The 25,602-nt window shown below is 39.3% G+C and overlaps 1 protein-coding gene across 3 annotated transcripts in view; it reads right to left on the reverse strand.

Moving 5' to 3' along the window:
* Positions 1 to 25,602, reverse strand: part of CADM2 (cell adhesion molecule 2) — a 1,303,436-nt gene that overhangs the window by 156,471 nt on the left and 1,121,363 nt on the right. For all 3 annotated transcript variants that reach the window (XM_075854469.1, XM_075854468.1, XM_075854470.1), the window contains one exon: positions 9,525 to 9,615. In XM_075854469.1, the coding sequence (XP_075710584.1) occupies positions 9,525 to 9,615 (91 nt within the window). The remainder of the gene's footprint in view (positions 1 to 9,524; positions 9,616 to 25,602) is intronic.

Here is a 25,602-nt window from a genome sequence, read left to right on the forward strand (position 1 = left end):
TGTTTTATAAATTTTGGTTATTTTTTTTCTTGCCAAAAAAACCTTTAGACCATTTGCAAAAGGGACGGAAATGCTACGGAAGGTCACCCGGAATTTCCATGTGGAAATCCTGCAGCGTATTACAATAGCAGCAAGGAGAATAATATTTAAACAAATCTCATCCACACGTAGAAAAAATCTGAAGAAAATACGTGTGGAAATTGACCTGCGGGTGGATTCTCAATCTGAAGTTTGTCAGTTAATCTTGCGTGAATGCTGCAGAATTTCCGCATGGAAATTCTGAATGGAAATTCTGCAGCACTTTCATCCCAATTGCAGGAGGCCTTAAAGGGGTTTTCCAGCTGCAGTGACGGTATAGCAATAGGATAATTAATGGAGAACTGACCACTAGCATAGGGACTGTGGTTCTCTGAGGTGCACTGCGACTCCTTCTAAATTTCTCCCTGCACACTAACATCTGGGCACTGGGCAGTTTGAATAGGGCTGAGACTAGAGCAGAGATTTTAAAAAAAAAAAGGTTGTAAACAGTAAGGGTCCTAGTTGCTATGGCTAAAATGCCCTTTTTAAAAATAAAAAAAAATAAGATCATAGATACCAGAGATGAGCAAGTTTCCTGTAATTCGATCCGGGACTGATTCTATCAAATCGGCTGTCCAATTTGATTAGTTCCATATAAATTTGCTGCAAATCACAAGTGCCGATTGCCCTGTCTGACTCTCTGATATCTTCGAGGACTTGATCCAAGTTTGATACAGTCCAAGAAGGCATCAGAGTCTCTAACAGGGCAATCGGGTGAGTTGCGATTCCAGTCCTAAATTTTAAAAAATACCATACCCACCTCCCCTGGTCTCCCATAGCAACATGTTCCTATCGGCCTCCTGAGATTACATTGTTTTGTCCCATGTGACCGCTGCTACACGTCCCTGGCAGCCCCCTGAGATTATGTCACTTTTACCTATGTGACTGCTACAGCCTGGTATTTCTTTTATCTCCTCTTCTCCCCTTTTCCTTTTTCTAATCTGTAAAATAGAAGGCGGTCGACCCCATTTTAACGATTCGTGTGTTGCAAATCCCAAACGATTTGTACTTTTTTGACTGCAAAACGTTTAAGAAATTCAGACCGAATTCAATTAGCTTAGAATTAATTCGCTCATCTCTGATAGAGGTTTTACAATATTGAAATAAAAATAATTGATTGCACACATCACTTACGAATCTAGTGAACAGAATAGAGGAGATGGTATTCCTAAGAAATGCATAAAACTTGTTGTTTTTTCAAAGAATCGTCTGGACTACTGCAGTCTAATGCATACAGTGTTATTGCTTCAGAAACACTTTGCAAAACTTGCAGGAGCCTAGGACTAGGTATTCTCAAATTGGACAAATGCATTGTAAAAATAAGTAGCAAATAAAATGGAGGTGATAACTACCAAATAATATAAGCATAACTCTGAATTTAAAAATCCTTTTATTTGATTACATCTTTGACACCAAAGAAATGCCCCTGTTGTTAACATGAGCTGTCACCCACTACCTGTGAATTCTCATTTTTTTTAGTATTTTATTTGCATTAGGACAAAATTATTTTCTGCAATTCTAATAATCATATTACAGCTTAACCCCTTAATGACCTTTTCACATCGGCACTTCAGAGGAAGTTTTCCTGCATCGGGTGAGGTGCTCCTGAAGCCCAGGCTGTTGCTAACAACCTTGGGCATCAGGTCATCGATCGGATACCACTAGCAGGGGTCTTTGATCATGTTTAACCCCTCAGATGCGTGGTTTATAGAGACCACCGCATCTGAGTGGTTTTAGAGGGAGGGGGCTCCCTCTCTCACCCTACCGGCACCCTGTGATGCGATCGTGTTTTATAAGGCTGGTTTCAAATGCCTGTCAGTTTTAGAGTGACAGGCAATAATACAATGCAATACAGAAGTATTGCAGTGTATTATAAAATCAATCAAAAGATTGCACAGTAAAGTTCACAAGTGAGACTAAAAAAAGTTTTAAAAAGTTTGTAATAAATAAATAAAAACACCAAGTAAAAAAAAAAAAATTAAAAACCCACTTTTTCTTCTTACAAAATACTTTATTATGAAAAAAAGGAAAAAGTTACACATATTTGGTATTACCGCATATGTAACGACCCCAGCTATAAAGCTATTACATTATTTAACCCGCACGGTAAACGCCGTAAAAAAATAAAATTAATAACCATGTCAGAATTGCTGTTTTCTGTTCATCCTGCCCCTAAATTTTTTTTATAAAAAGTGATTGAAAAATCACATGTACTCCAAAATGGTGCCAATAAAAACTACAAGTCACCCTGCAAAACAAAAGCCCTCATACAGCTATGTCAGCGGAAAAATAAAAACGTTATGGCTCTTAGGCCTCATTTACACGAGCGTGTGCGTTTTGCAGGGTATTGCGCGCGTTGGCATTGCGTTTGGACTGCGTATACGCAGCGTTGTTGCGTTTTAAACGCGCGCACGACTAGCGTTTGAAACGCGCGGAAAAAACGCAGAGGGGATTAATGCGAGGCCAGCCTACAAATAGGCCAGGTGGCCCAACCCCTGCTTGCTGGGAGAAGCAGGTTTAGCACCTTAATTTCCGCCTCTGCAGAAACCCCAGTGTGTGTTTCTCCATTGAACTTGTAATTGGCTTTGCACGCCACAATTATGCCTTCTCAGTCGCTGGCACGTGTGCTTCTTGCCTGGATGATCTCACGTCGTTTTGGGGAGCGTCGACCCATGCTGCAGCACCAGACGCCTGTAAGATGTCGCATTTGGGTTCATCCACTTGTGGCCCAACGTACGACGAAAGGCCATTTCCATAGCCTGTATGAGGACTTATGACGGCATCCTGAAAAATTTAGAAGCTTCTGCCGCATGTCTGTGGGCACATTTGACCTTCTGCTTGAGCAGATTCGCTCTGGTCTCACCTACAAGAATACCAACATGAGACGCTGCATTTCGCCCGAGGAACGTCTGCTTGTGACCTTGAGGTATGTGTGCAGTTGCTATTACTTAGTCAATGACGCTGTCTATTTTACCAGCCCCCCCCTAACATGTGTTTTGGCTTTCTTCTTCTTTCTCTTTGTTTTCTAGATTTCTGGCCACAGGCAATAGTTATCATTCGTTAAATTTTGAATTTCTTTTGGGAGTGACCACCATTTATTTCATTGTCACATCCACCTGTGTCGTGTGGTGGCAGAGATTAAAGAGCACGGTCATGCCTCAGCCCACGACAGAACAGTGGCTAAGAATTTCTGAGGGATTTCTTAGAGCAAGTGAATTTCCAAATTGCATTGGTGCCCTAGACGGCAAACACATTCGTGTGAGAAAGCCCCCACGCAGTGGCTCGCAATACTATAACTACAAGCAGTTACTACAAGCATGGTATTGTTGGCCTTGGCGGACACGAATTATTGTTTCACTATTGTTGACATCGGCTCGTATGGAAGCTCGGCAGATGCCCGCATATTCCGTTCATCAAGAATGGGGAAGCGACTCGTGAATAATCGACTGGCGGTGCCGTAACCTTCCATCCTCCCTGGCGGATCCCCAATCCCGTATGTCATCGTGGCGGATGAGGGGTTTGCCCTGACAAGGCAAGTCATGCGTCCTTTTGCGAGAAGGGGCTTGGATGACCGTCGGCGCATGTTCAATCTCCGCCTAGGCCGAGCTCGTCGATGTGTGGAATGTGCCTTTGGCATTATGTCGAACAGGTGGCGTGTCTTTCTGACGACAATGCAATTGTCCATGCAGAATGTGACACGTGTTATAGAAGCGTGTGTCGTTCTGCATAACTTCTGCCGCATTAATGATGCTACCTTTGATGCAGAATATATCCTAACACATGCAGGCAGCAGCCACACTGTCCCGGTTATTCCTCTCGGCCGATCTCTCTCATCCGGCCTTCGAGTGCGGGATACTTTGGCGGCATATTTCGAGTGCCCATCAGGAGCCGCACCATGGGGGCGTGATGACCTTTGAAGGGTTGTCTGTTGTTTGGAGGCTTCACTACACACGTCACATGTGGCCAGGGTTTTTTGCAGTTTTTTGTGTTCGTGTTGGGATAGGGACTCGCAAAACATGAGGACCCTTGACGCGGGTTGCGAGCTTACATCTGTCGGGGTTTGAGCAGGACATTTGACATTTGGCAACATGCTTTCTGGAGATAGAATGATGGGCGGCCAAAAGTTAGGCAAGTCCAAGTGCAAGTGTACTTAGTGTGTTTCGGGGCCCATGACTGCACCCAAACGTTCTCACCTCTTGCAAACAATGTCAAACCCCGAGAGATGAACTAAAACCTCATAACACGTGTGCATGCATTGGGGCCAAAGGCCAGAAGTGTGTGAGGGTATAGACCAAAGAAATGTGGGGCAAAGATTGTGTTGAGGGGTGTGAAATAAAAACAACACGCAATCGAAACAATGAACATCCATGTTTTTTATGTGTTCCTATTTCACACTACGGAAACATGGTGTGGCCAGTAAAATAAACAAACACATAGTATCAACAAAAGAACACCAACATGGTGTAACCAACATTAGAGGACGAGTTGGCATCCCTTAATAAAACAAACTGGCCGCCCAACTATCACGACACCAACACACTCACAGGTGTTGGTAGTGGTGGCCCGGGGAGGAATAGGCGGGCATTTCAGCACCACTATGCTGGACCTGGAGCTGCGGAGGTTGTTCCTCGCCAGCATAGTGGTGCTGATGTTGTCCGTGGTACGTTGGGGCAGGGAAGTGGGGAGCCATAGGGCGCATATAGGGGTGCGGCCGTGCCATCTGGGTGGCTGGATGGTATGTTGCCGGCAATTGGGGTGCGGTGGCCAGCATGGCAAATCCGCGCCACTGCTCTATGGCCGTGAAGCAGTGGTTTGGATTGTGGGGGGGTGTGGAGGCATCGATCAAGGTTATGATCGACGCTTGTAGCCGGGCCATGCGATCCATGGGGACCAGGCGGAGTAGGGGAACTATGCTGCGCCCAAAGAAGTCGTTGCCGTCCTCATCCGCGGCTCGGCGTAGAAATTCCAGTACCCGGCTATCAACTTGGCCACCGGCGGAGGGCTGTGGAGCACGGCGCCGGCGAGTTGGGGCACGCACGGAGCGCTCCTCAGCCGGAGAGGCGACGGCCCGTGCAGACTGGACAGGTGCAGGGTCCAGGGGTGTCGGCTCCAGGCTAAGGGGCAGGACATGGGCAGCAGGAAGTTTGCGGCAGAGACTCTCCGATGTCCGTGTCCTCAGCTGTGTCCTCCAAATTGTTGGTGGTTCTATAATGGGAAAACTGAGTAAGAACAGAATATAGAACAATGCCCACAACAACACGATGGCAAACAGGACATGGGCGAACACACATTAGACACATGCAAAAGCTGAATCTCTTACGTGCGCATCTCCATAATGTCCTTCAAGAACATCAATTGCTTTGTATACATGTAGGGGCGCTTACGCGAGCCCCCATCTCCGCTGCGTCCCTTTTCCCCCATTTCTCTCCTAAATTGCTCATGGCAGCTTCGCCACCGTGTTTTTATATCTTGGACTGTTGGAGGAAAAACAAATATAACGCTATAAGAACTCGGCCCTCTCACTAAAATTAGGGGCCCTACCCTGCCAATGACTTGGTACACGGTGATGCGCCTGCTCCACAAAAGGTCATTGGGCAATTGCGCGGAAGACACATACAGGGCCTCAGTTCTTCAATAGGGATGACATTGCATTGCAGGAAAAAATATGGTACTCACCCAACCGACTGCGGTCCCGGGTTCGGCCACTCTCCCATTCTTCTCCAAAAAGCTCCTTTGCTACCTCCTCCCAGGCGTCCTCCTTGACCGTGCGGTCGTGGTACGCCTCCGCGCGAGTGTCCCAAATAGCCCCATGGCCCTGGACCAGGGTGATGAGGCGCTCTACGTCAATCCCACGCGGCATGGCAGCAGATCTCAGTGGAGTGAAATTTCTCTGACAACAGGCTTGCCCACTCGCAGTGAAAACGCAAGCACTTCCTGGTTTTTGTTTGCTTTGTCCAGCTTTATAAACTCTTTTTCATGGACATAACAATTGATGCGTGAAATTCGCGCATGCAACGCAGGAGCAACTGTGTGTCATGCGTGTTTTTCACGCACCCATTGACTTCAATGGGTGCGTGATGCGCGAAAAATGAACGATTATAGAACATGTCGTGAGTTTTACGCAATGCACTCGCGCTGCGCAAAATTCACGTATTGTCTGCACTGCCCCATAGAGTAATATAGGTGCGTACGACGCGCGTCGCACGCGCGTATATTACGCTCGTGTAAATGAGGCCTTAAAGTATGGCGACACAAAAACAAAATTTAGGAAAAAAAAGTGTTTTTACTGTTTAAAAGTAGTAAAACAATATAAATTTGGTATCACCGCAATTGTAACGACCCGCTGAATAAAGTTGTTATTTATGCCACACGGTAAACTGGTTAAATTGAAGACACAAAAAAGTGTTGCAAAATTTGAGTTTTTTTCTCCTATTATCCCACCAAAAAAGTTAATAAAATTAATCAATAAATTATAAGTACCCCAAAATGATGCTATTAAAAAGAAAACTTGTCCCGCAAAAAAACAAGTACTTATAAAGCTATGCTGACGGAAAAATAAAAAAGTTTTAGGTCTTTGAATGCAATGATGGAAAAACTTAATAAAATGCTTAGTCAATAACGTTTAAAATGCCTTCGGTATTAAGGGGTTAAATCACATCTCTCATTGAATCATGATCCTTATGTGCACATGTATATGACTGTTCCCTTAGACTAAACAGTAAATTATTAAAGCAGCAGTATGAGCTTCAGAGCTGCTCATCGTTCTCTAAAATCATTGGCAGTTACAACTTGCCATTTTGGAAGCTATTCATACTTTTATGTATCTTACCCCATAGTCACACCCCGGAGCCTTCAGTGGCTTTTAGCATTAGTACACAAGAGAATGGCAGCCCTACACTGAGATAGGAAATATACATGACATGGACCCTGAGAACTAGAAACTAAACTCCTCCGCTTTGGGTTTCTATTAATTTCAATGGAAGTAACAGTCTGGCTAGAAAATATATATATATTGTTTTATTTCCTGATACTTATTAAGAATATGTTCCATAGCTCTGTGCATAAATTGTAATCATTCACAACATTCCCTATCAGCAATGATGTCATCTATTCTCTTGTAGAGCAATATAATATCAAAATCGCTCTCCAAAAATTTATCAAAAGTGGGAATGATTGCCATTTTCAACAAGCTTAGAATTCAAAATACTGTAGAATGGAGTAGAAACTGGAGTTGGCAATGTCTTTGCGCCACTATGAGGTATTATGAAGATCATTATTACACCATGACATTAACTACATGTATGAACCTGGCATATTGATGATATTACCTGTGAGATGTACTTACAACGCCGTCGTCCAGCGCCATCTCTCAATGCCGGCCGCTGCTGCCTCTTGGCAGGCTGGCCCGGGTGTCGGACAGTGTATGCGCAAAGTGCACAGTTGCCTGACCAATCGGAGCGCTGGACACGCTACTTAAATCCCCTGCACGCTGGCCTCAGAGTTGGTTCCCTAACCTGGTTTTGCTATATCTTGAACTCAACTGTTGTGGCCTGTTTCGGTCCCTAACTACTCTCTTGGATATTTCTTAGTACCCGCTCTGCTACATCATTATTATAGACTCTGGCGATTGCATGACTACCCCCTGACTATTTTTTCTGTTGTACACACTTAATTCTGCTACATCACCCTTACCGAACCATGAATTGCCTGACTACCCTTCTAAATAATGCTTCTGTACCTCACACCCAGCACTGCTATATTTATATTCCCAATCCCTGAACTGCTTGACTCTGCTACTCGATTATTCGGATACTGTATGTGTTATAGACGTTTACCGCTGTTACCCGTAGTATCTCCAATCTCCATATGGTTTGGTTTCACTTCAGTTGATTAGAGAATCAACCACCAGGCAAGTTAGAGGCACCTAAGTCCTGCGGCCAACCAAGCACGTTCAGGGTGCAGTCACATGGATTTCTGCAGGTTTTATTCAGATTAATGGAACAGTCGTATAAATTTTTGCAACAAAATCTTGTGTGACTGCACCTGGCTGAAACCGAGCTCGTGGGACAGGGGGGGGTGCTATAGGTGGATTGTGGGTTTGTTCATCCGCTTGGTATAGAAGTAACAAGTCTATTACGACCAGAGAGCCCACCGACAGCAAGGCTACAACTGTTGTGTTACACCACTTAGGCCAGTAGTGAAGAGTTTATATCATAGAACATTTATTCACTTGAACACAGGTTTTTTGCTTACACTCTGTGATTTTTGTTCTGTAAAAATGTACAGTAATTCAGCATATAATTAGATAGTAGAGCAAAGACAATTATAACATGACAATACAATTGCATAGGCACAGCTTTGTTGTAGAAGAGAAATAGCAATTTCCAGGTAGACGTAAGGCGCATGGTGATGCCAGAAAACAAGCAATTATTTTTTTTAATGTCAGAATAAATTAATATTTTTTTTCAGATAAGATGCTGAATGTACAGGAACCCTCATGTGTTCCTAAGCTTCCTCACACTCATATAGTCTATTCTGTAACTGATTTGTATTCAGCTTCTTCAGTCAAAATCTAATTATTTTAAATCTGCGTTAAAACATATATCAATTGGGACCAACCTTTTACATTTGCTCTTAATCAGAAGTTAAGCCTTAGAGGCTCAACATAATTATGAAAAAGTTGCATTAATATTTCAAAATAAGTGAAATGTCAACATTTTTTGAATTGCCTCTAAAAACATCCTAGAGGAAGGGCAATTACACACATTTTGTGCAACAGAGTAGGAACATGACAGTCAGAGTTTAATTTCCCAGATGTCGCTCAAATCTTTTAGAATTCTGGTACAAAAAAATGCGGAACTATTAATAGAGTTTTCCATTTTAAACTAAAGACTGATCTTAGAAGCTGCAAAACTACTCAGATTTCTCAAATTCAAAAATTAACACTTTAATATTGGACTTGAAGGGGCTTGAAGGGGGTGTCCAGAATTAGAAAAACCTGACTGCTTTCTTTCAAAAACAGTGTCCACAGATTGTGTGTGGTATTGCAGCTCAGCCTCATTCATTGCAATACCAGACACATGGACAGGTGTGGTGATGTTTCTGGAAGAAAACAGCTTTGCATTTGTAATCCTGGACATACCATTTAAAGGAACATTTTGGGCAGAACTAATAAACTACTTCAGGGTCTCAGGGGGTGGAGCATGACACAGGGAGTTAAAGAAGATCAAATAAAAAATTCCTTCAGGTCCCGCACTAGTGCATACTAGTGGACTGTTTTGGGTATTGCAGCACTGCCCCATTCACTTGAATAGGGTTGATCTGAAATATCAGGTACAGCCCATGAACAAGAGTGGTACCTTTTTTCTGGTCTCATGCAATCCAATTAGCTGTTTAGTGCTTTTGAAATTAAAATTAATGCAATATAAAAATAAAACAAGACTTACAGAGGTTTTCCTTTAGATTCACACGTTAAAATCAATTGCTGGCCTTCTTGTGGAACAGGGGTGGAGGGCAAAATCTTAACAGTAGGGGTATCTGCAAATGAGAAAAGAAGTGCATTATGAGTTTAAAACAGTCAGTAACTTTGCATGAATATTTTTTAAATAAATTATTTATTTTACAAATAAAGTGCATCAGTAAAAGTTATGTGCACCATTTTTATGAAAGATGTGTGTCATATTTTAATATTATTCTGCTGACGAGTACAACAGTTGGCTAAAGAATTTACAGTGGTGGACCAACATAACATATTAAGACCCTAAACAAGAACACAAGTGACGCAAGTATGAAGGAAAGAAATAGGAATAACTCATACAGTTATGTGACTGTTAGTTACAGACAGTGTCACAAGCCCTTTGTTGCAAACTTGGTTATAAAGCTGCATGTGTTAAAAACTAATAGCCAAATCATCAGCCCAATTCCTGGGTGTCCATTAAACATATGGTCAGGAATATGACACAAAATACCCAGTAATGTCAGTCTTCAGAGTACCATTCACTTCTCGGAAGAGCAGACCACTTGCATGTTATTTACATAGGAAGATCTACTACCATGAAATACAATGGGCGAGATCTACTAAAACCGGCGCTTTATACGACAGTCTCCATATACGGATCACTGGAGTAAGATGTGCCTAATTTATTCATTAGGTACATCTTTGGCCGTCTGTGTGCCTGAATGGATAATCTATGACAGTTACGAGCTAGTGTAGATTTCTGTAATTTTTGCCAGTTTGTGGCCTCTTTCACGAAGCCCCCCGTTTCTGGAAGGCAGAGCAAAAATTTAAAAGTTGCAAAATTATTATGCAAAAAGGAGTTTTTGTGCAAAGTGTGACTTTTCTATGCCAAAAAACTGCTTAATAAATTCCCCCCAGCATCTCAGTACTGACAATAAATTTACCCTTCTGTCCAGGGTGACAAACCTTGTCACTGTAATGTGGGGTCCAGTTTGATGTTTGCTATGGGGCTCCGTCTGTTCTCAGTTCACTACTGGCCCCGTCCATAAGGCAAAAGCATTGTCTGCCTGCTCTTTTCTTCTAGTTGAATTCATACAGATATAGTCATCTTTATCTTGTCTGTCTCTTAACACAATAAATACACAGTGGCAAGAAACTTTACCTTGACTTTTTCAATGACTTTTCAATGGCTTTTGTTGTGCGATATCACGCTGCAGCATGTTATCAGAGTCAAGATAAACATGGCTACATCTGCATACTGTATCACAGTACGTAGCAGAGCTACCATATGCTTATTATAGACTGGTGCAAAAATGACTGAACCAAAAAGTTACAAATACATTTTACTATCGTCCTTTACAAAGAACAATTCAACAAATTCAATATTCTGTTTTTCTGTTCCTAAAGCAGTAAAAATCAATAAACTACTTTTGAATTTACAGCCATGTTTAACAATAATTAATTCATTAATGAAATCATATGGTAATTTACTAATCAAATTTTGTCTGTGCCTTCTGCAAAAATATACCAAAATGATACACAAAAATGTCGAAATGAAAGAGCAATAATTCACCTAATGTTAACAGACGTGGCCTTTAAATGACTACATCTTTAGTGTTCACCGACCTGAGGATTTAATTGTCTGAATCCGTGCATGATAAATCAACCATCGGTACATTAGACATTGAAGAGAACATGTGATGTGTCATGAGTTACTTAGAAGAAAACTAAGCCGGCATGACATAAACTTGTGCTGTTCTTCAATATTTAGGGGATGGTGATAAGAAAACTGTGAAATACTCAACTTGGCAAACTTCATTTTAGTTTTATGATGTATTCAATTTCCAGATCTTAATTTAAACTGACAGAAACTCTTCTACTTGGTTTGAATTACAGAGGAAGAGCGGCAGAATAATTCACTTATTACTGATAAATTGTTGTTTGCTTGAAATATATATAAGATCAAATTTAGGCGGCCAAAGAGTGTATTTTAAGAGATCTTATAGGTGTAAAGTGGAAATTCACTCAAAATTTATTCTCCAACACCATGCCGTACATAGAGAAGAGGAAGCCCCTTAGCAAAGATCAAATTGGGCCTTCCATTATAGTGGGTATCCCTCCTCCGAAGGAACCATAGCAGGAAACCTAATAATGCAGTACTATAGAAAACCACAGATAACACAGCATAATATCACATATGTTGTAACACTTGTCAAACCTTAGCTCTGCTACTTCTGACAAACTCAGTTCTACAAAATCTGTAATTTTCAATATTGTATCTGTTTACTAGTAAGTTATAATACCTTTTTTACACTTGTTATTCTGTGCCCGCTGCTAAATGTATGTGAATTACTACAATCAGTATCCTCTTATTGACTAATAATAGTAGATTCAATCTTAGTGCCAATGTACTATATAAAACAGAACATAAATTATCTTGGGTTTGGGTTATTTTCTTAAATAAAAACTTCTGCCTGCTTTAATGCTATTCAGCTGATTTGTGTAGTTTGAGTCCTAGACAGCAATAGACAGCGTAATGTTCCAAAACACTTATCACTACTTACTTGGAGAATATATAAAATTTCTTCCTCTTAAACAGTTTGAATGCGTCCTGCTGAGTCTATATTTTTTCATGCACTATCATGGGTAAGTGGATCCAGGTGGTAAGCTGTGAAGTGGAGCCCCCCCTGCATCACTTAATCAAGCTTGCCGGAACTGAACTCTACGCTAGTAAAACAGAAAGAGTTTCTTTCCCCAACAAATGGCCCTTTTGGTACAAATTGAATATATATATATATATATATATATATATACATACACACACACACACACACACACACACACTCGCTTCTATATCATCAAGAGCGATCCCACCAAGGTCGGCCAGAACTGATCCCTCCTGTGGCAATTGTCTAGAAGGCCGATGTTACTTCCCAACATCCGACAAGAAATCAATGCGATTGGCAAAGTTATAGCTAGGCCCATGGCAAAGATTCTGTTTCCTGCTCTTTCCCTATATTTAAATACCAAGGACAAGGCACAGCAGCCTGTTTGCACCCCCTTGGCATCCAGCACATGCACCTTCAGCCCACACTAGTACCCATATTTAACTGTCCATAGTCCAGATTTAACACCCAGACCCTCCTGCGATACTAATGATCCAACCATATGGTGCTGTAAGTTCAGGTCAGTAGCACCTCATAGGATCCAGGTGTTACATCCAGAATATGGACATTTAAATACGATACAATACAGCCATTTGAATGAGACCTAAGTAACAGACTTTATAAATTAGGGCTATACTGAATCGCATAATGGCCCTCATTGTAGGGGTGCTTGTTTTAAGAAAAGTAGGCACACTAGACATATTGGTAGGACCATACTGATATAACGGAGTAATGTACATATAGCAAGGGGAGAAAGTGAAGGAAGGAAAGGGAGAGTAGCTTAGAATCTTTGCATACATGTAAGCATGCTTAGTGACCGGGTGGCTATAAACAGCTCTCCATAGCCTCCAAAATGGTTGACTTTGGTTGCAACAATTTGTCCTCAATTATAGTAGGATTGACAGCTCTGGAGCACAAAATCAGATACAGTACTGGGTAGACCAAGAGGACAGGAACATTCACAAGCACTTGAAAAGTTTTATTAGTTTTCCGAATAAAGGATCATTCATATACTGTACATTCATGCATAATGTATAAGTGATTGGAACATAGAGTAATATCTCAGAGGATTTAGATAGCCCTGCATACAGAATAAAAAACAGATTATGTTCAAATATCTTGGCCATACTATATATCTGTATAACGCCAATTTCATATGGAGGCATACAAAAGGCTTTTTATGTTGAATTTATATAAATCCTACTGAAAAAAAGGAGTGCATATTTTACATTGGATGCCTTATTATAGAGATGCTTTCTCTAGAAGATTTGCTTTGTAGTACATACAGTAGTGTGGAGCTGTAGGAACATTTGTCTCCATACAGATTTCATGCACATGACATATGCTTGAGCCCTTAATCAGTAATCTGGAGGAATTGTGGAGGAAGGGCATCTAGATTATCATTGACAAAATGTGTCCATTTATTGCTGTTCATCCACTGGTGTAAACTGAAGATAGATTGCCCCAGAAAAAAAATGGGCCCCCTATTATTCTTATTATTATTTCAGTAATTGTGTGCATAACTATCATAACTTTATATACTACCACTGCAAGTTTTTCTTTTTTATGTTTTAATTAAGGCCCTATGCACACAGCCGTGCCCATAATCACGGCCTGCGATTGCAGGCACGGCCAGCTGCTGACGGCTGCCCCCGCATTTTCGGGCTGTGCTCCCAATAGAACTGAATGGGCCCGTACATACGGGCCGTAAGTGCGGTCCGTAATTGCAGGCGTTTTTACAGCCGTGTGCCTGGGGCCTAAGACTTGACAATAAGGGCACGTTCAGACATGGCAGAATTTTTCTCCTGCAAATGTTGGTGCAGATTCGGGGCAATTATGCAACAAATCTGCAGCAACATTTGCATATTTGACCGGTAATTCAGACGTTGCAGATATCACAGCGGACTTGCCACAGATTTCAATTTTTTCATTGCAAAGGCTGAAATCCGCAGTGGAGGGAAAATTCTGCACCGCAGTCTTATTTCCGCACAGTTATTTTCTGCAATGTCTGACCTACTTTCCTAAAAATGTATAGAAACAAATGTAAAAAACGGCTGCTGCAGAATTCCACTGCGGACTGTCCACAGCGGAATTCAACAGCAATTGTGCCAAGTCTGAACGTGGCCTAAGAGATCATTGCAGTGGTTTAATTTTAAGGGCCACAAATGTCAATTTAGATGTTCTGTCGAAAATTCTCCCTATTTGTATATGAATGCACATCTTTATATAAACGGCTCATGCTGTAATGAAGCTTCTATTGAGAAAAGTAGTTGAAAAACATTTACAGCCGCCTCACAGTGATACTGCAAGGTTATAAAGCTCTATATACAGTGTTCAGAATAATAATGCCTCCATAATTGTTTACCACCACTTTAAGTAGCAACCACCACTTTATCGACCTTAGTAGGGTCTGTTGGGGTGACTGCAATATATATGCAGCAGACTGCCCTAGACTTGCTGTGGAAGTAACTGGAAAACCCAACGGAAACCCCGATGGTTCGTGAACACAAGTGTGATCACAGCCTTAGGCCTCATGCACATGGCCGTGCCCGTAATCATGGTCCATGATTACGGGCTCGGCCGGCCGCAGACAGCTACCCGCAATTTTTGGTCCGTACTCCCATTTAAAGTATGGGGGCACGGTCCGTAAAAAGCAAAAGATAGGACATGTCCGTGGTCAATAGAAATGAATGGGTCCGTAATCGTGGACCATAAATACGGTCCGCAATTACGGACAAAATCTACGGTCATGTGCATGGGACCTTAGAGGTTCCTTAAATTTAAATTCATGGAGCCGTCAGGCACAAAAAAATATAAAACATGGGAAGAAATTCTAATTTTGTTATCCAAATATGTTTTTTTCAATGGTGCAACTCGAGGCAAATCTCCAAAAGAAACGAAAGATCAATACCGGTAAATAGACTTTCATTTAGATGGTTAAGTAATATGAAGAAAAATAATAAAAGTAGAGCGCAAAAGTGGCAACTTCAACATTAAAAGTGAAAGAGAAGTGAAATAAATAAGACGCTAAACATCAATTAAATTGTAACTTTCTCTATTTGTCTTTAAATAAATGTCTTTTTTTACAACTTGTTTTTGACAGAAAATCATAAAAGCATGAAAAGGATTTAGGCAGCTCATTTCCACAAGCCACGCATGCCTCCAGAAGGTACTGTACATGCTCCTGCTAAAACTGTTTGTTTTGCATCTTATTGAATGTGCTTCATTTTTTTAAATGACTGATCATGAAAATATGTTGCTCAGTTTTCTCATCAAGCATTTGCTGAAAATGACACAATCCAGATGTTCAGGCTGTCACTTGATCAACCATATGTCTTTTTACGGTCTGAGCAGCAAATACATTTATTTTTTGGGCGCTAGACTTTAGACAGAGATTAGAGAAAAAAGTTCCATGACATGAAAATATAAGAAATGTACAAAGTACAGAAGTTCAACTGGTCAATGTCTATAAGATCTCATTTTTATCAATATTGCTGCTCTAAGAAGTAATAGTCTAATAGGTTTATTATGTTGTTTTACACATTCACAAATCTTACAATGATACAAAAATCTATGATTAAACTAAGATATGATGGATAAAAGCTGGATCCTGCATGTTAGAGACCCACAGGACCAGCGCTCAGCGAACCCGTCAGTTCCGCTGACCTAACAAATTCGGCTTTGACCGCAAAATACAGCTTCTATGTATCCAGGATACATAAAAGCTGTATCTCAAAAAGTAAAAAAAAAATTGAAATAAAACCCAATTCCAAACTTGTGCAAAACTAAACCAAACATTGATGTATTAAAAAAAACTAAAACTTTAATAAATGCTTTTAAAGGTTTACATAGCCTTTAAGGCAAATCCCAAGAAGCAAGATAGGGATTTTTGAAAATTCTTCAAGGGAATCTCTCTGTAGGGAAAGACTTTCAAGTAATAACACAGCCATGTGCTGCAGCCTCTGGATCATATGATAGTGTCCGTCCCCCCACTGATCTTCTGATGCAAAAATGTACACCATAGTTGACGTTCTAGGTGGAATCATTGGTCCAAAAAGAAAATAAATTAAATTAAAATGGCTCCAAATTAGGAAGTGGTAGAAATACCTTTCCAAATGTTATTTGTAGGGACTGAAGTTAACCTGTGACTGCTTTTATTGGAATTTATGCATTACAGAAAATCATGATATCCTGCAATTTGATTGGATCTTAAAAACATTTAGTAGTTTAGAAAATGTATTTGTTACTTTGGCAGCCCTGAGATCAACAGGCATTTACGACAGGGTAGTGAGTGTTGGGGGCTGGTAAGGCACGAAGCCTCCACCTATTGACCTTGACAGCTGTTTGCTGAGGCTATCTAGCTGAGAAGAAGTGGAGAGGTGGCCACTGGCTTGGTTGTCTCAATAACTCTTATTGACTTAAGTGGAGAGAGCCACCTCCCTTTTATGTAGCTGCAATATGGGGTCAGGTGGAGTCTGGTTCTAAGACGTGGGATGGAGACCCACATCAACTCTTTGGCCCAGTGGCCTTCATCACCTATTATGGTTTAGCTAAAAAAGACTAAACATTTCTGGATCCAGCAAGACGTAAACATTTTTTGGGGCACATACAGTTAAATAATAAAAGGTAACTCTTGATAAGCACGCTTTAAGAAAATCAACTTTAGGAGTTTTTTTTTAGTCTTTTAGTCTCATATTATTATTTCCTTTGATTAAAAATCATTTTGTGGAAATGAAGAAGCCTCCGACGCTAAATTGTATTTCATCATCTAATCTATGAGCTGGATGCATTTCACTACACCAGACTAAATGAGTAAATACTGTTTCTCACTTGAGAAAGACTGTGCATCATTCGGTAATTGGGCAATATTTTTAGAACTTTGGAGAAAACATAAATTCAAATACATTTGTTCAGCCACATATAATAACCGTGAATGGAAGTGGAAAACAATTTATATTAACATTAATGAGAAAGCTTAGAACAATAGTAGAATATTAAATAATGGTAGAAAGAATTATACTCATTTGTAGGCTTTGCACTGAGCGAGCTTATACTTTTCTAACTGTACAGCATGTAAAGCTGTGCGGCAAAAGCTGTCTTATAATTAGCATGAGGATGGATATGGTGTAAGTTATATTTTAATGAAAAAATGTAATCAACCTTGTAACAGGGTTTCTAAAAGTTCTACTTCACAAAAGTTCCTGGAAAAAGTAAATTTTAATAAATAAGAAAATTCTCCTTTGATTTCAATAGTAAAAGTAGACACTACCATGCATTTATGTCATATCCTTTAATATACAGAGCCCACTGACATCAGTCCCTGTCACTGGTGGGGCTCACGATCTAATCTTCCTATCTCAGATGTATACAAAAATACTTTTTCTTTTTTGCACAGGGGGATTTTGCAGATTTTGCCTTCATCATTTTCAGACTTAGGACATTAGTGTTGCAAGACAGCAATGCAAATCACTGACATACCGATCTGTACCGTTAAGGAGCATTTGAGGGTATATAGAGTCCCCCCATGTCACCTTAGGGCCCTTTTACACATGCCAATTATGGGGCAATCAATTCCCAATCATTGCCTTGTGTAAACATCAACAATACGATGAACGTCTGATCGTACTGTATCTGCAGCTTAAAAGGTTATCGTTATCGGCAGCACTTCTTCCTGTGTAAATAGGGAGATATGCTTCCGACATGATAATAATGTATGGGGACGAACGATTGTAGTAACGAGCGCTCGTCCCCATCCATAGATCCTTGTGAAAGGAGCAAACGAGCGCCGATCAACGAGCTGCCTCGCTGATCGGCGCTCATTTATTCGGCCAAAATGGGCCTGTGCAGAAGGACCCTTACAAAAAGTTCAGACTTCAGCCTTTAAACCCTTAATGACCAGCCCTGAAAAGGCCTTAATGACCAGCTAAATTTTTCTGGTTTTGCCTCTCTGCCTTTCAGCAGCCATAACTTTTTCATTTTTTCATTGACGTCGCTGTATGAGGCCTTGTTTTATGCGAGAGAAATAGGTTGTTTTTCTTCGCAGTTTTGGGGTGGAAACATTTTTTATTTTTATAGCGTGAATATAGAAATTCTCTGCATCGTTTTTCTTGTTTATTTTATATCCCATTGATGTTTCAAGCTAAATAACCTTTTAAATAAATTCTTCAGGTCATCACGGTCGTGTAGATACCTAATATATGTAGGTTTTTTGTTTTTATGTAATGTAGGGGCAATAAAATATATTTTATGCAAAATAATGACTTTTCTTATTTAAATGTTATTTTTTTACTTTTTTTTAAATCCCATGAAGGGATAACTTTATTTACAACTTTTTCTTTTACTTGTAATGTATTAGCATACTCTTGTATGCTATTGCATTACACTGTCACTATAACACAGGCTGCTGTTAGGGCAGAACATAGTGTGCCCTAACAGCAGGCTCACTGAACAGACAACCCTGGGGTCCTTTCTAGGTCCCTAGGGCTGATTTCAGAGAGATTCCCCAGTCTTTGATCACGTCACCAGGTTTCTGATGACGCGATCAAAGAGGGTAGTTCCCTTTGATCATGCCGCGATCACGGACCGCGGCTATCAAAGGGTTAAACAGCTGGGGTCGGAATGTTTTCTGACCCGTGCTGTATTTAGCAGGCTGCTCTAAGATCAGGAGCTGAAAGTTACAGCTGCTGCTTAGAGGATGAGCGCTCACAGCCTCTTCTACATCGATGACAAAAGACATCGCTATAGACGAGCCATCTGCACAGCCGGCCATCAAAAGACGGTGCGCGGTCGTTAAGTTATTAACATTGTTTATAGTCGTATTTCTGTGCAATTTCATGTAATGTATATGAATTGGGGAGAATGCCATCCTCCCCACCTTCTAGCAGCCTGTAGTTCCCCTTTCTGTGCCTAAAGGCTTTCAATGCACAATCAAAAACCTCCTCAGTCAGGGAAACATATTTTTGTAACATAGTAAATTAACATAAAAAAGTGGAGGATGATGCGGCAGTTTCTTTGTTTTAGCCTGTGTGTGCCAATTATGCTATAAGAGGGGAGGGAAAGCAGCAGGGGGAGATATCTGGTTAATCAGAGCACACATTACATTGACCACAGAGCACATCTCTCTAGCCTTACACCGGGAGGAGCCCGTCTACCCAGGTCAATCATCAAGAAAAACGGAACATTTACAGAGCTGGTGTAGAGGGGATAAAAATACCCAAACTATGTTTCTGGATGCACTACACTTAATAGCTGCTCATGGAAGGATTGTGATTTTGTTTTTGGTAATAAAATCTAACAATTAGTCATTGATATATTTGGTTTAATCAAACATATACTAAAGAGATTTTTATACAGAACATCTGGGATTGTCCTTGAAGTTCATCTTCATCAGAAACACCTCTTGACTGATGGTGCACTTGCATTTTCAATATAGCCGATTTAAATACAATGAAGCCAAGACACACACACTACAAAGGCTTTATTGGGTCCTTTCCCTCATCACCATAAGGGTTAAAATGTAAATATCTCTCTAATAGATATAATTATACCAATATTAAGAAATAATTGATCCTTAAAAGTATGTTTTATTAGGTAACTCATGAAAAAAGTCAATCAATAGGGTATTAATACACAATTAACCTTTAGAAATCCAGTCCTATTATTTTCCAGCATGAGATTTTTGAAGGCAATGAAGCAGCATTTTAAATTGTTTTGCATTTAAATCATTAATTTCCTATCTCCATCCATCATTAACCTAATTGATCTCATTTAAACATGTAGATTGTAGCCTCCCGCTTTCATGTTTTAGAATAATTTTTCTTTTTTTCTCTTTTGCTTCTTACTTTTTCAGTTACAAGCTGTTATATTGTCATTGATCAAGGAAATTAAATACTTCAATTCAATTTTTAATAAATGTAGAAAACATGCTTAATTTTCAAGCATGTCTCTTCCCAACAGTGGCATAGACAGGCTTTCCCTAGGGTGGGGGCTAGGGAGTATTCGTTTTACAAGACTATGGGTGACTTTTACCACAATGAGGCATCATTACAACAATATAATGTCACGTCACACGATACCCTTATAACCATATCATATTATGGCCATACATTAATAAACCAGACGTTAAATCAGTTGCCAAAGTTTGATAATTATGTTTCATTCAGTTTCAATCACATCATTCTATTAATTTCTGACGGCCATTTTGAACACAAAATTGACATGAAAGCATAAAATTTTACACCATACTTGTTATCACTCTTTTGAATAAGCTTCTCTTGAATAGGACATATTGCTGCTTTATCATTGCTAGAATATGCTGACAAAGTTAGTTTCTCATAAATGTTTTAGCAACAAAAATGGTAACCAATACGGCTGCACTTCCGATTGTATATTTTTTTTTCAATATTGGCCACCACAACTAAATAGAGAAACGTCAATTTCTCTATAAGTAAAACAAACATATTAATCAAATGTTGTATGCTGCTTTAACCTATGATTTACTAGAGCAGCATTACGTGTTACTTCAGATACAGTCATGCAAAAAAAAGTAAGGGCACATTATTTCCCATGTAAAGTTTTGCTTGCCAAAATATTTTTTCATAGTTATTGCTAGGCTCACTTGCAAAGGCATATAGTACAATAATGGCCTTTGGGGGTTGTATATAATAAATGGCACCACAAATAACTGAAGGAACTAAGTACAAAGTGTGGTAAGTAGAGATTATTTAAAAAAAACAAAAAAACATTACCCATTGATTTTCTAGGAGGTTAAACAACTGATAAATTGTGAATCTCAAATTTGACAAATCAATTCTGTTATTATTTTTGGCAAGATTTGACGTACTGATGGCCCAGAAATGACATGCAGGACAAAAGGATTTCTCTAACATACATTCAAATAGTAAAAAAGAGAAAAATGATCACCCCTGATGGAAGGCGCTCCTGCACTTGTAAATTGAATTCAACTAGGATCCCAGTTGGGACAAAATGTCAAATGAGGGTAAAAAAAAATATTTTTTTATTATTTTTAAAGAGACATACATGCTATGTCATAAAATTATTTCTAAATTTATTTTTTCCCTCATTTGACATTTTGTCCCAACTGGGATCCTAGTTGAATTCAATTTACAAGTGCAGGAGCGCCTTCCATCAGGGGTGATCATTTTTCTCTTTTTTACTATTTGTATCACTTCCACATCGACTACTGCTGAACATTCAGCCGCCGGTGTCCACCCAGAGGGCTAGAAGACTGCACACATACGGAGCATTGAGGCTCCATTGGTTTATTGATCGAGTTGTGCCAACCATCTTGCACAACTTAAAAAGGTGAGTGCAAAATCTCATTTAAGCACATTACTGTTGACCACGTTGCAACAACAGCAATACCCCAGAGGAGCGCTCTGTGTCTTCTTTTTTCTTTCCATATCTCTACCACACATTGCCAGCATATCACCTATACGGCTCTAATGCAGTTCTACCAGGAAGACAAAATGACACTTTCTGGGCCCCCATATCCTTTATTCTAAACCCTGTCAGAACAAATAAATAAAATAATAATAAAAAAAGTTATACATTTTGACTAAATTGCTGGCAGTGGTGACTGTGGAGAAAAAAAATAAAGGGGTTGGTCACCTAATTGCTAATGTATATTAATGTATGTTAATGACGATTTTATGCTACTTACTAATATGTGCTTTTTTCAATCTGTGTCCCTTTATGAGACATTTAATCTCATGCATATTAACACGCTGCACAAAGGAATTTAGCGCAGGCGCAGTGGAAGAGGGTACATGACATGTCTTGTCATATGTCTCCCAACAATAAGCTGATCTCAGGGAGTCCCACTACTGAGACCCCAGCGATCAACTCTAATCTATGAGGGAATATAGCAGCAATTCCCATGCAGTGCCCCCACCTGGAAAATGGAGCATTAACCAGTTCTCACTGAAGTTAATGGAGTGTAGAGACGTGCTGGGTCCTCTTGAACAAGAAATGTTCTTTGTAGTTGATCTCCACCATGGAAAATAATGAAGATCCTTGACGGGACAACCACTATCTATTAACTTTGAATTCACTAATAGGATATTTGAAAATTGATTTTCTAAATTAGTCAATCTCTTTGAACATGAAGAGTAAGGGAGTTTCTCATACTGTGTATGGCTTAATATTTACCACTGGCTGTATAAATTTACAGTCAAACAAGTGACCCTCAACAATTCAAGTGACTAAAGATTCCCTCCTTACAGTAAGTATCGTGTAGCTTATTCATAGTCTTTGGTTATTCAAAATTGCTTATAAGGTAACAGACAAATATAATTGTAGGTGATCTATCTGTGTATATATGTGAAAAATGTGAGCACTATTTATATGTATGTTATTACTTTTATTGCCTGTGTATATATATTTCATTGTGTTTCACATACCGTAAATTGGTTGCAACATGTAAACTTGGAATTGTGTGAATTAAATACAACACAGATTTTTGAATGGACTTTAATGGTGTTAATTGCTTCAATATGAGAGGGAATAAAACATGCAAAGAGAGCAGAAAGCTAACTTCCTGGCGTTTCCTGGAAAATTGCAATTCTAAATACAGCAATTTATCACTATTCATTGCAAATTAAGGTTCTGTAACTGGTGATTGTGAATTTGGATGAATAATCAATGAATATTACTGATGTTAAGAAGACTGTACATTTAGAATAGTCTCGTTAGATTAAAAGACTTTGAAAAATAATATCCATATATACTTTACTATGTTATATATTTTATATATTCAGTATATATGAATAAGATAAATATCTTCCATTAATTTCAATAAAGCAAAATGTGTCTCCAGCTATTTTTTTGTTATTTGCAGAAAACATTGGCACGCTGGCATTAGAATCAAGGACATTTTGTAGCTTTATATGTTGTGCATTTGCTCTTTTGGCAGATATATTTTAGGATCGAACATTGAATGACCACTGCGCCAGCTAATGACCATATATTATAGTATATGTTCTATTCTCTTTTTCACATGTCAATATGACAATAAAAGAAAATGTAGAGTGTAAGTAATATGAAAGAAATTACTGAAAACTGAGTTATACACATACGTACTATATATATTTTATGGAATTGATGTGGATTTAGCAAATATTAAAGGAACCTTCCAGAAGATGTAAAGTAATTCATTTTAGTGTATTCTAAAAAATAGTGCTGAATTATAATCCAGGACGCCTGAGAAGAGTTTATTTTCCTTGTTCCCCATGACAACAATTACTGTACTGTAGCAGCTCATCGTGCCTCACGGTAACCAATTAGAATTCAGCACAGATAAGAAATTGAAAGGGGAGATCTGACTGGATGCAATGAAGCTCAGTGTTCCTATGATAAGAATGAGTGACCAGAACAGGGTTGGACTTGCCCGCCAGAGTACCACTACTGGTGGGCCCAGGTTTTGAAAGAATAAAGGTCCTCTACAGTACTATAACAGTGCCCCAAATTTCTAGCAGAAAAAATAATAATTGGAGATTCTGTTGGCGCTAATAACTTAACACAAGGGTCTATTTCTTATGGGTTAATTCACTGATAACCTATATGACCTTATTGATAATATGTCCTGTGTGTGCAATGATAAAAGCAAAGTTTAGGATGCAACTAAAAGTGGAAATATACATGTTCTGTGTAGACGTAGGGCAGACGCTCAAAATAGTTTCCTCTGGTGAGACCAAAGAACCACAGTCTGACAGTCGGCCGGAGTACAGGGAGTGTTGTCTTAGGGATAATGGCACAGATGCTTTTATAAATTCTAAAGCAAGGTGTCAACTCTTGGAGACTCATCACTACTTGAGTTCTGCTAGGGTACCTTACTCCTCAGGGTATGTTCACACGGCAGCCTCCGTTACGGCTGAAATTACGGAGACATTTCAGGAGAAAACAGCTCCGGAATTTCAGACGTAATGGTATGTTGCAGGGGTTTTTCGCTGCGTCCATTACGGACGTAATTGGAACTGTTTTTCCATTGTGTCAATGGAAAACGGCTCCAATTACGTCTCAAGAAGTCTTTTTTACACGCCGTCTTTTGACAGCGGCGCGTAAAAAAAATGACCGTCGGCACAGAACATCGTAAATGTTTGCCGATGCTTTTAAGCCGTATTTTCGGACGTAATTCGAGGTTAAAACGCCCGAATTACGTCTGTAAATAGGGTGTGTGAACCCAGCCTTACAGGATTCATCTATGTACTCCTCCTTAAATACATTCCCTTCTTCACATAATAAACATACTCTCTCATATTGGTAACAGATATTAAATCTTTCAAAGTAGACATGGCTTTAAAAGTTTACACAGCCATCTGTTATGGCATTTAAAGTACATGGGCTCCATGCATTTTTCACCATGTATACTGCTATAAGAAATACATTGACATTGACAGACAATATAGAGGGGGCTAGAAATTTCTGATATAAGTACCAGTTGCGTGCACTTTTTTGGCCCCATGAGAAATAATATATTACCTAGGATCTTCATACATGTGTGTTTAAGACATGGTGTAGCCTTATAAAACCTATGGAAGAATGTGAGCAAGATATATGTAGTTTACTGAATTCCCTGTTCTCTTCTACCTTACGCTATGATTTCTATATATACCTGGATTCAATGTGCTCAAAAATTAATTCTATGACAAAAAAGCTAAAACTTCAAATAACCACGAATGAGCCATGTGTTCTAAAGAACATTTGCTTTATATTGTATATAATAGATTATAAAATATAAATATCTACGTCCAACACTCTAGCTATTAAACTTCAGAAGCTTCTTTGTATAGCTTTTTAATTGATAATGTTCATCATTAATCCAAGCATCATTAGCTGGAGATCAGTCTTATGTATTATAAAGGGCATAACTTCAATTATATTCTTTTGATATAGCGCAATGAGGAAATCTTACTTGTGAATTACAGGAGCAATAAAGCAAAGTTATGTCAAAATGATAAGATGAAGCTGCTATAGAGAATACAGTAAAAATGCCCTTTATACAGCGTTTTGTAATACAGAAAGTGTTGGCTGATCCGACACATGTTTCCAGCAGAGAATTGCAATAAATTGGTAATTTTTAGAATAGGAAAATAATCAGAAGACTGGGTAGAAAGAAAACTTTGAATGAAAAAGCAAAACTGAAGTAGCAGACTTTATTAACTTTTAATGTACGGATTCTGCAGTGGATGACATGCTGCAGCGGAATACATAAGGACTGGAGAACAAAAACAACTCAGAATTTTTAACAAAAACCTATTACAAAAAATATTTTTAGTCTAAAATACATGCTACGAAAATAGAAATAAATCGTTAACATTGTAATGATTGCTATTTTGAATTATAACTGAATAAATAATTGAAAATAAACAAAAAAAAAACATT

This window comes from Rhinoderma darwinii, chromosome 2, assembly GCF_050947455.1.
Source record: "Rhinoderma darwinii isolate aRhiDar2 chromosome 2, aRhiDar2.hap1, whole genome shotgun sequence".
Taxonomy (NCBI): Eukaryota; Metazoa; Chordata; class Amphibia; order Anura; family Rhinodermatidae; genus Rhinoderma; species Rhinoderma darwinii.